General features: G+C 40.2%; 1 protein-coding gene across 2 annotated transcripts in view; it reads left to right on the top strand.

The window, feature by feature from the left end:
* The window catches only part of DCBLD1 (discoidin, CUB and LCCL domain containing 1), a 67,471-nt gene that overhangs the window by 51,706 nt on the left and 2,580 nt on the right, over positions 1–13,185 (top strand). The window contains exons 7-14 of one of the 2 annotated variants that reach the window (XM_050786544.1): positions 2,915–2,955; positions 4,345–4,560; positions 4,983–5,107; positions 6,378–6,525; positions 6,630–6,737; positions 8,824–8,911; positions 10,552–10,601; positions 11,447–11,566. In XM_050786544.1, coding sequence (XP_050642501.1) covers positions 2,915–2,955; positions 4,345–4,560; positions 4,983–5,107; positions 6,378–6,525; positions 6,630–6,737; positions 8,824–8,911; positions 10,552–10,601; positions 11,447–11,566 — 896 coding nt within the window. Of the gene's footprint in view, positions 1–2,914; positions 2,956–4,344; positions 4,561–4,982; positions 5,108–6,377; positions 6,526–6,629; positions 6,738–8,823; positions 8,912–10,551; positions 10,602–11,446; positions 11,567–13,185 lie in introns of those variants that run through there. The other variant, XM_050786545.1, reaches the window with a different exon arrangement.

Genomic DNA, 13,185 nt, shown 5'->3' with positions numbered 1-13,185 from the left:
TTAAAATGTACACCCTGATTTATAGTAAAAGTGATCACTTATGCACAGTAAATCTTTAAATGCCAACTTGACCTTGACTTTTGAGGATGTATTCTTTTTTATGTTTTTTGATGGTTTCTTCTGTTGATACAAGGGTGCTACTTCAGGAAGATAACAGGCTCTAGCCTGAATTTGTTAGGTGCTACCACCTCCAGACAGGAACGAAGAACTACCCTTTGGCTTTCAATCTGTTTTTTGGAATCATTTGTCTGTATTTGTATACATTTGAATGCTCTTTTTGTAGGAAAACAGGATAACAAAAAGTTTAACTTGGATTTTATCTTACTTTTGAACAAGCATTATTAAAACTATTGAATAAATTAGACTTTATGTTCTCAGTTAACTTCTGCTACGTCGACTAGACTTAATACATACATATATAACATTTTATATAATTTGAAAAGTGTATATTATATATTTTATAATATATAATTATATAATTTTACATATATAATTTATATAATTTTATATATTTTATATAATTTGAAGTTAAACTTCCATGCAAAAAGCAGAGTACAGAAATCTAAACCATTAATGAATTAGAAAAGGTTTTGCTTCATATTCCTTATAGGTATTTGTACTAATTGTCTGATTTTTATTTTGGGAGGAGTATAGAAAGTTCAGCATCATATCAAGCTCTCTTCTTATTTCCAGATCTGTGATTTTGCACTGACTTTTTGCACTGAGCAAATAGTTAACTGTATGTTCACACAGCCTCCTCCACTCATTTAGAGTTGAAATCTTCAGGGAGCAGTTGTTTTTATCTGTGGTGTTTTGCTCTTGGGGAAACACTGTACATGCGGTCATTGAACTTATGTTCCCACACATGATTGTTTGGCATTCAGGAAAAACCAGAGAAGGAAGTATTGCAGCTGAGGAAGGAGTCCCTAAAGTAAATATCCAGGGCTCTTCTGGGATTCATCTCCGGTCAGGTCATTTCCTTGATTTGAAGAGACCAGAATGGTATCAGGAAGAGGGACTGACCTCATACAGAGGACGATGGTGCTAACCATCAGAAGCAAAAACCTTCTTTCTCTGTCCATCAGATGATTCTTGATTGCTTCTGTAGCCCTCTGGGAAGGCTCCTTACTCCTGTAATCTGATTGAATTCATTCACTCTAATGTGTGAATGCTTCAGAACCCTAACCTCCCTAGGGTGTTTTTATTTTAAAAAGAATAGGCCTATTAACCTATAGAGTTCTTTAAGTGGTCTGTATTTAATTCATTCAGTGGAATTAAATGGAAAAGCATTTTCCAGTTGATAATGAAGGAAAGCCAGGCAGAGAGCTGTTAGAAGCAGAGCTTCTCCTGGTTTCTTCTCAAGATTAACTCCAGAGTTATCCTTTTCATACTTTTTGGTCAACAACAAAACTAATATTTCATGGCAATGGGAGTGAGCTTAGTTTCTTAGGGTTGTCGCAGCATTATTTAGGCTTATTTGAGCCACATTTCAAATTTAACAGTGCAGGAACATTAGAGAAAATGGAAAAAGAGACAAAAAAGAGGTTCTACATAAATCTTAATACAATTTTAATATGATTAGCGCCTTTCTCTACGTGTCAGGAGAGTTGAGTTCTCATCCAAGCTTTTTTGCTAACCGTGAACTTAGGCGAGCCCCAGGACCCGTGTGGTTCTGAGTTTTCTCATGTAAGTAATGATTGGTGCCTGCATTATATTCAGTGCAGAGATTATAGAAGAACCTATATGTAGAATACCAGGGTTTATGGAGTCTGCCAAGCATTGACAATGTGAAAGAGAAAATCTATTCTAGAGAGTTTCACTACCCATTACTTCTAAAAAGAGCTTTTGATGGGAAGGTACTTATACTCTTGGCCAGAGTACTTTTGGATTCTTTGTGGATTTCATGTTTTAGTACTCTCTGTGTCCATTATTCCCATCTCTAATTCAGAATTAAACATTTAAAATAATAAGCAGCACTCTGAGATTGTAAAATAGTTGTAAAAAGTTGGACACAACCGGGGCATCTACCTTTTGGTGTTTACCTCTAGTATCTAATACTGTGCGCATAAAGCTAATGTTGAGGCCTCCAGATTCTCCATTCGTTCTATGTATTTTTCATACCACTGACTTTGTGAGGGATTATTTTAAAGGTTGATCTGGTCTTAAAGGTAGATAAGGACATTCCTGTGGCCTTAGGAATCTCTTCTGCACTGAAGGAGACAACTGCAGAATGAGGCTGATGCGATCTTCTCTCGTGTGATAGTGACGGAAGTGGCAGTGAGGCCAGCTCACTGACATGCTGTGTGTTTTCTCCAGCTGTTCCTTGTCATCCAGGAGCAGGAGCTGGTTCAAGGCTTGGTGCTGGTTGCTACAGTAGGTAGGAGTGTGGCTGTGGAGAGAGAGACAGGGCAGAGACTGTCCCAGAGTAACACTGCTGAAACAAGATCCTCAATGAGAGTCAAGAGATCTGTGGGGAAGGCCAATGGAAATGAGTGGGACACTCTAAGGTGACTGCTGGAACTAAGGGAGATTTCAGGGCAGTAATCCTTTCTGTCTTCATCATCTTGCATTAATTAATTGAGATGTAAGGTTATTCCTGAGACTGTCTATCTACACATTCCTTTCCAATAAATTCAGCATGGTGGAAATAGCACAGGATTCTGATTCAAAAGCAGCATCTCAGAATCCTAGCCCCTTGTCACCTGTATGAATTTAGGAAAGTCGCTTACCTTCTGTGGGTCTAAGTTTCCTGTTCTATAAAATACTGATGATGAAGATAATACCAGTAGGTTTGCAGGGATGTTGTGAGGATCATGTGAGGAAGCATAGGTGGAAAGCTCTGGGATGTAGCTATATTAGTCAATAAGATCTAGGTAAGCAACTCACCTTCTCATGTTTGTCTTTATTGTTTCAGTGGTTCCCTGTCAGACAAGCGATTTCTGTTTACCTCCAATGGTAAGGATCATGTTTTCCTTAAGAATTTGATATTTTCGGTGGCTCACACCTGTAATCCCAGGACTTTGGGAGGCCGAGGCAGGCGGATCACGAGATCAGGAGATCGAGACCATCCTGGCTAACACGGTGAAACCCCATCTCTGCTAAAAATTCAAAAAATTAGTGGGCGAGGTGGCGGGCATCTGTAGTCCCAGCTACTCAGGAGGCTGAGGCAGGAGAATGGCATGAACCCAGGAGACGGAGCTTGCAGTGAGCCGAGATTGAGCCACTGCACTCCAGCCTGGGTGACAGAGCCAGACTCCGTTTCAAAAAAAAAAAAAAAGAATCTGATATTTTAAAAGTCTTCAGTAGTAGTTTATTCCTCCATACCCTTCAGATTATATAGTTTAAAAGGTGTTTTTTTTTTCTTTTTTCTCAGGTTACATAGCACCTTTTTTTTTTTTTTTTTTTTTTTTTTGAAGCAGAGTCTCATTATGTTGCCCAGGCTGGTCTCAAACTCCTGGGCTTAAGCAATCCTCTTCCTTCAGCCACCCACACCAAATCTTCTTGACTTAACCATCCACAGGACAATAAGCCTAATTAATATTAAGCAGAAAATATGTTTCTTTGTAATCTAAACTCTCTCTCAAACTTTTGCCAAAAATAGTAAAAAGTGAAGTATTTATTTTAAGATAAATCCCTTTATCTTAGATTTTAAGAGAAAAAGCTTTCAAATATTGCAATTTGGTTTGTTACTATTTTGAATAAAGTTACTGAAAATTAGTATACAGAATAAAGGCTTTTTAGCTTCTCCATCATGGAATGTATTCTACATAAATATTCTCTCTCAGCAAAAACCATTTCAAGGAAGACACTACGAATATTTCTTCTTTGCCTTTATTTGCTGACTTCACATTGGCATATTGGGCATGGTATAGTTAAGGTCCTTTGGATGAATATTGGGTACAGCTTACTGATCTTCAGAGGACTTAGACACATCTGCTTTTCAAGTACGTAGAAAAAATGGGGTTCCCCTCTGATTCTAAATATTTTAAAGTGAGAAGGAACACAGCATTTTAAACCTTTAATACAGATTGCACTTTGTTGAAATCAGGATGAATTTAGAAGGTTAGAAAATAAAATCTACAGTGGGGAGGAAGAGGTGTCACTTACAAAGGATGTGACTCGGAGGTCTATTAAAAAGAAAAGCAGTAACAGCTTCAAGGCATGGTAGTACAAATGAGTGAAATGCAAGTCTGGAACATTTAAAAGCTGGTAATTAAACACTTGATTCCATGTCAGATTAAAAGTCAACCAGTTGAATATTTCTAGGTGAGATGGGGTACTACTTTTTTTTTGCTGTTATTTTATGTCTGTATCTCAAATATCTTACTGTACTCTTTTTTCCAGGTTGCAGCAGATCCTTGAGTTTGGATCCTGACGGGCAAATCAGAGCTTCTTCCTCATGGCAGTCGGTCAATGAGAGTGGAGACCAAGTTCACTGGTCTCCTGGCCAAGCCCGACTTCAGGACCAGGGCCCATCATGGGCTTCGGGCGACAGTAGCAGCAACCACAAACCACGAGAGTGGCTGGAGATCGATTTGGGGGAGAAAAAGAAAATAACAGGTGCAGAAAGTAACACAAGTGCAAAGCGCAGGGGTAGTTTCCTGACTGTAAATGACTTGCAGTTGAAAATACGCTTATCGTGTACATAGGTGCCTCTCTGCCTACCTCCAAGTTCTTGAAATATTTGAAAATGTAACAAATCTTTACATTCTTTCTGTGAAAAGAGTCTGTATGCAAGTTGTAAATATGGATATATGGATTAGAGAGATATTTTTTTTTCAATGGTGAAACCTTTATATGGTATATTGTCAGTGTGAAAACATTAATCTGTGAACAGATTTTTAGATGCAACTAATATAAGTTGGCCTGTGAGATGATTTGAGGTTTCAAATGAGGGAGAAAAAAATGAAACTTGAAATTATAATACATGTTATATTTAACAAATTTTTAAAAATAGCCTGTAAATATTATTTTCTTACAAGGAATTAGGACCACAGGATCTACACAGTCGAATTTCAACTTTTATGTTAAGAGTTTTGTGATGAACTTCAAAAACAATAATTCTAAGTGGAAGACCTATAAAGGAATTGTGAATAATGAAGAAAAGGTAAGAAGTAACCCTGGAGGCAAGAGAACTGAGTAGGAGAACAGGCCTCTATATATTTTCATCAGTGTGTTTACATTAAATATCTCATTAATAAAAGACGGTGAGACCAGGCGTGGTGGTTCATGCCTGTAATCCCCAAGCTTTGGGAGACCAAGGCAGGAGGATCATTTGAGACCATCCTGGGCAACATAGCAAGATCCCACCACTACAAAAAAATTTTTTTTAATTACTCAAATGTGGTGGTGCACACTTGTAGTCCTAGATACTTGGAAGGTTGAGGCAGGAAGAACACTTGAGCCCAGGAGTTCAAGATTACAGTGAATAATGATTGTGCTATTGCACTACAGCCTGGGCAACAGAGTAAGATCCTGTCTCTAAAATAAAATAAAATTTTTAAAATGATGATGGGCTGGTCGCACTGGCTCACACTTATAATCTCAGCACTTTGGGAGGTCAAGGCAAGGGGATCACCTGAGGTCAGGAATTCGAGACCAGCCTGGCCAAGGTGGTGAAACCCTGTCTCTACTAAGAATACAAAAATTAGCCAGACGTGGTGGCTGGCGCCTGTAATCCCAGCTACTTGGGAGGCTGAGGTAGGAGAATCATTTGAACCCGGGAGGCGGAGGTTGCAGTGAGCCGATATTGCACCATTGCACTCCAGCCTGGGAGACAAGAGCGAGATTCCATCTCAAAAAAAAAAAAAAAAGATGGTGCTTTCTTGGCATCCAAGAATAAGAAATGTGTCAATAAAAACCTTGAGAGATCTTTGTGATTTAATTCTTTTCCACTTCAGGAATGAAATACTTGTGATTTTCTTGGGAAATGATAATTGGCAATGTGAAATGGCTGCTTCAGTATAAGCATGGTGGATATTTGAGTTGGACATTTGTCTTGGGATTCTGTTAGTGGCAATGAGAATTTGGAAGGAAACAGCAAAAGTGAGAGAGCTGAAGCCTTGCACTCTTGAGTTTGTTTGTCTGTAGCACCAGCTAAATGTAGAAATATTAAGGTCAAATAATACAACAAGGCAATTTTAGCTTCTTTATCCAAAATGAAATTTAAATCAGTAAACAGATGAGCAGCATGATCTTAGTTAGATAAATTGGCCCTTGTTTACAAAGCCTTGTATCTTCAATATCGACAGTGTCTAGAAAAATGCAACAGACATAGAATCCTTGCCTTGGTTTCATATAACCAGGTATAAGTGGGATGATAAACATTTAAAAACTAACTAATAGAATCTTAAGGTAAAAATAACTTCCTTCTATAGGTGTTTCAGGGTAACTCTAACTTTCGGGACCCAGTGCAGAACAATTTCATCCCTCCTATCGTGGCCAGATATGTGCGTGTTGTCCCCCAGACATGGCACCAGAGGATAGCCTTGAAGGTGGAGCTCATTGGTTGCCAGATAACACAAGGTAGGGCTCAGGGCAAGCCAGTGAGTTACTCAAGTTTGGTCATATTTTTTTTTTTGCCTATCATTGTTACTAATGTGGTTTTCCCAACATCCCTCCTCTCTCAGGTAATGATTCATTGGTGTGGCGCAAGACAAGTCAAAGCACCAGTGTTTCAAGTAAGAAAGAAGATGAGACAATCACAAGGCCCGTCCCCTCAGAAGAAACATCCCCAGGTAGAGCAGTGATTGTTTTGTGGTTTCATAAGGAGCATAACTAGTACCCCACCCAATATCAGTAACTTCAACAAAATTTATTTTTCTCTGTCATATAAATGCTGGAGGTGGATGATCCAGTGGTATTGGCACATATTGTAAAATGATGTATGTTTACAGCTTTTCGTTGCAGTATTATGAATAGAAAAAGATTAGGAATGAACTTATGTGCCCTTCAAACGCTAGGTACGTATTTTGTGGAAAAATAAAATGTTAGCACATTCATGCAATGGAACACTCTGCAGCCACAAAAGAAAGAATGTATTGGTAATATAAAAAGCTCACTGAGATGTAGAGGCAACTTAAAAAAAAATAAGCAAAATACAGAACTATCTTAAGTAGCACGCCACCCTTTCTGCAAAAAGGAGAAATAAAGAATAAATATTCATTCCATTGTCTCTGGAAAAATGTCAAGAAACATAATGCAGCTTTCTGTGAAGGAGGAAGAGAGGTAGGAGGGACACATTCCATTCCATACTTTTGTATACTTTTTGCATTTTGAACATGTAAGTGTATAATCTGTTCAAATAATGAACATTAAAAGTACATTTTTTCAGAATATAAAATAATTTGCATATCAATTTTACGAGATTTGGAAAGATTAGAAAAACACAAATAAGAAAACAAAACTTAGTCATAAATCAGTATCCATAGATAATCACCAAATCTCACTGTTTCCAGTCAACTATATTTATATTTCTAACTTTAAGACAAAAATGGTAGCATATTATTCTGTTCTGCAGCATATATTTTTCATTTAACATTGTGTCATGAGCATTTTCCAATGTTATTGGAAGGTTGAAAACCCCAGTTATTAATGTCTTTATAGTATTTTTCACATGGGTAAACCGTTATTGACTTGACCATTTCCCTGCTGTTGGATGCTGAAGTTGTTTGATTTTCCCCAAATTTTCACTCTTAAAAATAACACCACTGCTGGGCGCAGTGGCTCACGCCTGTAATCCTCGCACTTTGGGAGGCCGAGGCGGGCGGATTGCCTGAGCTCAGGAGTTCAAGACCAGCCTGGGCAACACAGTGAAACCCCGTCTCTAATAAAATACAAAAAATTAGCTGGGCTTGGCAGCATGCGCCTGTAGTCCCCGCTGCTCAGGAGGCTGAGGCAGGAGAATTGCTTGAACCCAGAAGGCGGAGGTTGCCCAAGCCGAGATCACACCGCTGCACTCCAGCCTGGGTGACAGAGTGAGACGCCATCTCTAAAAAAAATAAAAAATTAAAAAAAAAATAACACTGCTGTTACTTATACACAAATTTTGTTTTCATCTAAGTCCCTTCTCCCCTTCTTCATGAATTGCATTTTTCCATTCCTAAGCATCCCTTTATCCTCTTCCCAGAGATCACAGAAGAGAAAGATGAAGAGCAAATATTTTTCCTTTACTTTGTGTATTTTCTACAAACTTGGGGACTGCCTTGGTGGCTGTCAAAGTGTCCTTTTTTTAGAGTAGAAAGAGCTGTAGGAAAACATGACGTGGTGTTTCATGCAACATAGTGGAAATGCTGTTTGAGGTCATCAGGCTGCACTTCCTGTCAGTCCGCAGCCCCAGAGCTGTGTTACGAGGATCCCAGTTTTCCAGGCTACTGTTATGGTACAGGTCCAAACCCGCCTGCCATCTGGGGAAATGGGTTGCTTGAGCCAAAGTAGGAGCTCCACACTGTGCTGAAATCATTTACCTGTCTTAAATAGTTCTCACCTGAGGGGTGGGGGGGGGGGTTGGTTAAACTCCCCCCTCATTTCAGATTTTTGGAGTTTAATATGGGCCAAGCAACAAGCCCAGTGTACCTGTTAGTCCCTGAGGAACATTGGAAACTGTCTCTGGGGGGCTGGGGGAGAAATTTTATTTTCCCAAACTTTAGCCAAGATTTTGAATCCTTTGTTTTTGCTTTCCAATATCAGTAAATGCCTAGCATGTATTCATTTTCCACCTGCATTAAATACTTAAAGACTTTCAATTCCATGTTCAGTTTTAGATCATGAAATGTGGTTGTCGGTCATTTATGTTGTAACGTAATGGCTTTCCCTCTTCTTTAGGAATAAACATTACAACGGTGGCTATTCCACTGGTGCTCCTTGTTGTCCTGGTGTTTGCTGGAATGGGGATGTTTGCAGCCTTTCGAAAGTATGGTGACTTTACATGTTTAAATTTCTTCTCTAATTATGCAAACAAAAAACCAAAATGTTTATTCTTCAGAAATGCATACTTACAAAAGCAGCATGACTTGTTTCAAAATAAAATGTTAACTTGTATTTTAAAAACAAGTTAGATAAAAGAAATGATCAAATATTACTTTATTAATCTTTTTTTATAGACAGGGTCTCCCTGTCTTCCAGGCTGGAGTGCAGTGGTGAGATCACTCAAACTCCTGGGCTCAAGCAATCCCCCTGCCTCAACCTCCTGAGTAGCTAGGATTACCACCATGCCCAGCTAATTTTTTATGTTTTCTAGAGATGGGATCTTGCTTTGTCACCCAGGCTGGTCTCAAACTTCTGGCCTCATTTGATCCTCCCACCTCGGCCTCCCAAAGCACTGGGATTTGAGGCATGAACCACCGCATCCCACCATGTATTACTTTATAAGCAGTTCTTGTCATTTAGAGACCTTTGGTAAAGACCTAACCTTTGAGTATTGTTGAAGTATCCTGAAATTGACATATTGCTTTAGAAGTATCTGTGCTTTTCCTCCCCGAAGAGTAAAAGGAATATTAAATAGGCTGCTTGGGGTATCACCAAGCTGCCCAATAACTCAGCCTCCCCAAGCCTCAGTTTCCTTATGTATGAAATACAGTTTACCCAGATGAGTTCTGAATCTCTTCCAGAACCCTAAAATACATGTTTATTTTCACAAATGTTAGCTGTTGGATCTAAAAAGAAATGGAAAGTATTCTGAAGTTTTCTCTTTTTATATTTTAAGCAACTTCAGAATCTATAATGTGTATATTAGTACAAATAGAATGAAGAATAGTTTCTGCCGTCATGAGAGAAGGTACAAAAGTCTCTGGTTCAGGTAGATACTCATAAGCTAAAGCATGCCTTAGTGTAATGTGCTTGTATGAAATGCTTTTAAAGACACCCACAGTTTTGGACTGGAGTATAGTAGAGATGAAGTGAGACCATGTGGTCATGAGGAATTGCTTCAGGATCACTGCATGAGCTAGTCATAAACTAAAGGCATCGATTTCTTTTTTTTTTTTTTTTTTTTTTTTTTTTTTTTTTTTTGAGACGGAGTCTCGCTCTGTCGCCCAAGCTGGAGTGCAGTGGCCGGATCTCAGCTCACTGCAGCTCCGCCTTCCGGGTTCCCGCCATTCTCCTGCCTCAGCCTCCCGAGTAGCTGGGACTACAGGCGCCCGCCACCTCGCCCGGCTAGTTTTTTTTTGTATTTTTTAGTAGAGACGGGGTTTCACCGTGTTAGCCAGGATGGTCTCGATCTCCTGACCTCGTGATCCACCCATCTTGGCCTCCCAAAGTGCTGGGATTACAGGCTTGAGCCACGGCGCCCGGCCAAGGCATCGATTTCTAATATGCAAAATAAGATTAGTATATATTCTTGTGAAATCTTATGACCTTTCTTATAAATGAGATAAATTTATAGATAATTCTACATATTTGTATGATTTTCTAAAGCACATGGCAGCTGCCATCTCATTTAATTCTCACATCAACCCTGTGAGGTAAGTACTATTATGATCCTCATGTTACATAGGGAGAAAGAGGCAGATACAGTGGCTTATAAATATTCAGTAGGACTTTCTGTTTTGATAGGAAGAAGAAGAAAGGAAGTCCATATGGATCAGCAGAGGCTCAGAAAACAGGTTGGTTGAAAACTCTATCTAAAAATTTTATCTGTCTTTGAGGAAGGGACAGGATCTGCTGATTGAAAGCATAAGGAGGCCAGTGGCCTGCATTTATTTGGTTAAAAGACATAAGCCCTGTAGCCTTTAAAGTAGCATATCTATAAGGAAGGAATTTATTGTGTCCTGTTTCTTTATTTTAATGGCCACTTTACTTTTGTTCAATGTCATCCCCATCACTTGTCAACATCCTTTTTTCTTGGCCACTAGAGTTTAGGCCACGACACTGTCTGCCACCAAGGAGGTACGGCAAAAGCCTTATCAGTGAACTGAAGTAGGCCCGTGTTGTTAGCATCTGCAGGCCTGTGCTGTTTCAGATAATCCTGCACACCAGCCCTCCCTGGTCTTTTTCTCACTTTCTCAGACACAGGCACCCAAGCAATGAGTTAGCCATGGTCCAGAGAGAGAAGGCAGTGGGGGCAGGACCCCTGAGAAAGCTCGGGGACCATTTGAGACTCCACCTCCCCAGGGTCTGAACACCAGCTGCAGTGTCTCCTCTGTGTCACAGATGCCATGCCAGTGCAGATTGTGGGAGACCACAGCCAGATGATCTCACGAAGGGAGAATCTGGGATCTGAAGAGGGCAAAATACCTTTTAAAGGCACAGCGGAAAGCATTAGAATAGTGTTTGCTGTTGTGGTTAATGACCTTGACATGCTGTTCTTAGCACACACACCTGAGGAGGACATTTATCACTGTCAGCTGTCAGGAGGCAGCCTGACCTCTGACTCATCAAGGAACATGTTCTGGAGGATGCGCATTACATTTCTGACATATTCATTTGTTTCGTGTTACCTTTATTCCAGACTGTTGGAAGCAGATTAAATATCCCTTTGCCAGACATCAGTCAGCTGAGTTTACCATCAGCTATGATAATGAGAAGGAAATGACACAAAAGTTAGATCTCATCACAAGTGATATGGCAGGTAAGTGTCATATTTCCAGAACAGTGCTGTTAGATTGGAGGTGCCGCTTGTAGGGGAGGGAGATAGGAGAGAAATAAAGCAAAATCCTTTTCTATTTAGATAGGGTCCAATAAATCTGAAATGTATCTTTTCTGCGTTCTGTACAGAATTACAAACTGACTCTGAGATACTACTTAAAAGCCCTCTTCAGCCAGTCTCTTCACCTGCAGGGGATATAGTGACATCCAAAGTGATAGCCCTGATGTACTACTGGTATCTGGAAGCCCTGAATCTATTTTCGTTACCAAAGCTTTGATTAAGGCACTGGTAAAGAGGGACTAGAAGGAGGAATGAAATACAGTTCCTGCCCTGAGGAAGGTGAGATAGGAAATGAAGGAACCCTCTCAGTATGAGAAGGGCCTCAGTGTCCCTGACAAGCCATCATCAAGAGTCAAGCTTCCCAAACTATCTATGGGGAAATGCTTTTTGTGTCTTTTTTAAAAATTTCTACTCCATCATGAATGCATACACTGTAAAATGCAATATAAAATCCTAGTAAAAAGGAAATTTTAAAGACATACAAAATACAAAACTGTAATTTTTTATTAGATTAAACAGACATAAAATTAAAAAGAGTGACAAAGAGTAACTTAAGAGTAGTTTCTTGACACTTAATCTCAATTTCTGCATCTGTCTCTGTGGCACTGCTAAAAACAGTTCTCAGATACATAGGACTCTGGGGCATGCTCTGAGTAGCACTGTGCTCTCTCGCTTCTCCCTCCTCACATGCAGCCTGAGGACTTGCAGTACAGGCATCACTTGGGGGCTTGTTAGAACGGGAGGCCATAGAACCGGAAGCTCCCAGGTGATGCATGTGCACATCAATGACTGGGAGTTGTCAGCGTGTTGGTTGAGCCACTTTGTGGGCAAGGAGAGCATCCTCTGCAACCAAAATCTATCCTCTTGTTCCTTGGAAGTGACATGAAGTGAGAACCTATTTTCTGTACTCTTACTCCTTTCATTCTCCTTCAGGTTCTAATTCAGCCTCTCCTCCTTCCTCGCTGAATGGTCCTTCTCAGGCTCCTTAAATGTGGAATGACACGGGTTCTGTCTAACCCCCACTCACCACAGTCTCTCCCCTAAACAGTCCCACACCCTCTCCAACTTCCAGCAGTGCCCTTCCATGTATGTCTGTCCATGCTGCTTCTCACACCCAGACTTCCCTCTCAGTCCCCAGTCCATCATTCTCAGCAGCCTGCTGGATGCCTCCACCTGCAGATGTCACCCGTTCTTCAGCACCCACAGTCGAATCCATTGTTCCTAACCCTCAGCACACATGCTCTGTGCATTCCTTGTCTAATGGCCTCTCGACTGCACATCCCAGCCTCATCCAGGCTTACGCTCTGGAAAGGGTCCTTGCCTCCCCTCTTTCCTCACACCCCACCTCTCATTGGTAACAAATTCCTGATTCCTGTCCCAAAGAGTCACCTCTCCTCTTTCTAGTTTGTGACCTCTATGTGCATTTCTCTTTGCTTTTTTACCTCTCACTTTTCGATCTTTTCTTCTTCAGTCAACCTCCACAGTTACCTCTGAAAGTGCCAGTCTGTCGTTTCCCACAGAATTAAACCAGACTTCTAGCA

The sequence above is a fragment of the Macaca thibetana genome, chromosome 4 (genome assembly GCF_024542745.1).
Source record: "Macaca thibetana thibetana isolate TM-01 chromosome 4, ASM2454274v1, whole genome shotgun sequence".
NCBI classification, from domain to species: Eukaryota; Metazoa; Chordata; class Mammalia; order Primates; family Cercopithecidae; genus Macaca; species Macaca thibetana.
Note: the sequence above shows the minus strand (reverse complement) of the source record. Positions and strands in the feature narration are given on the sequence as shown.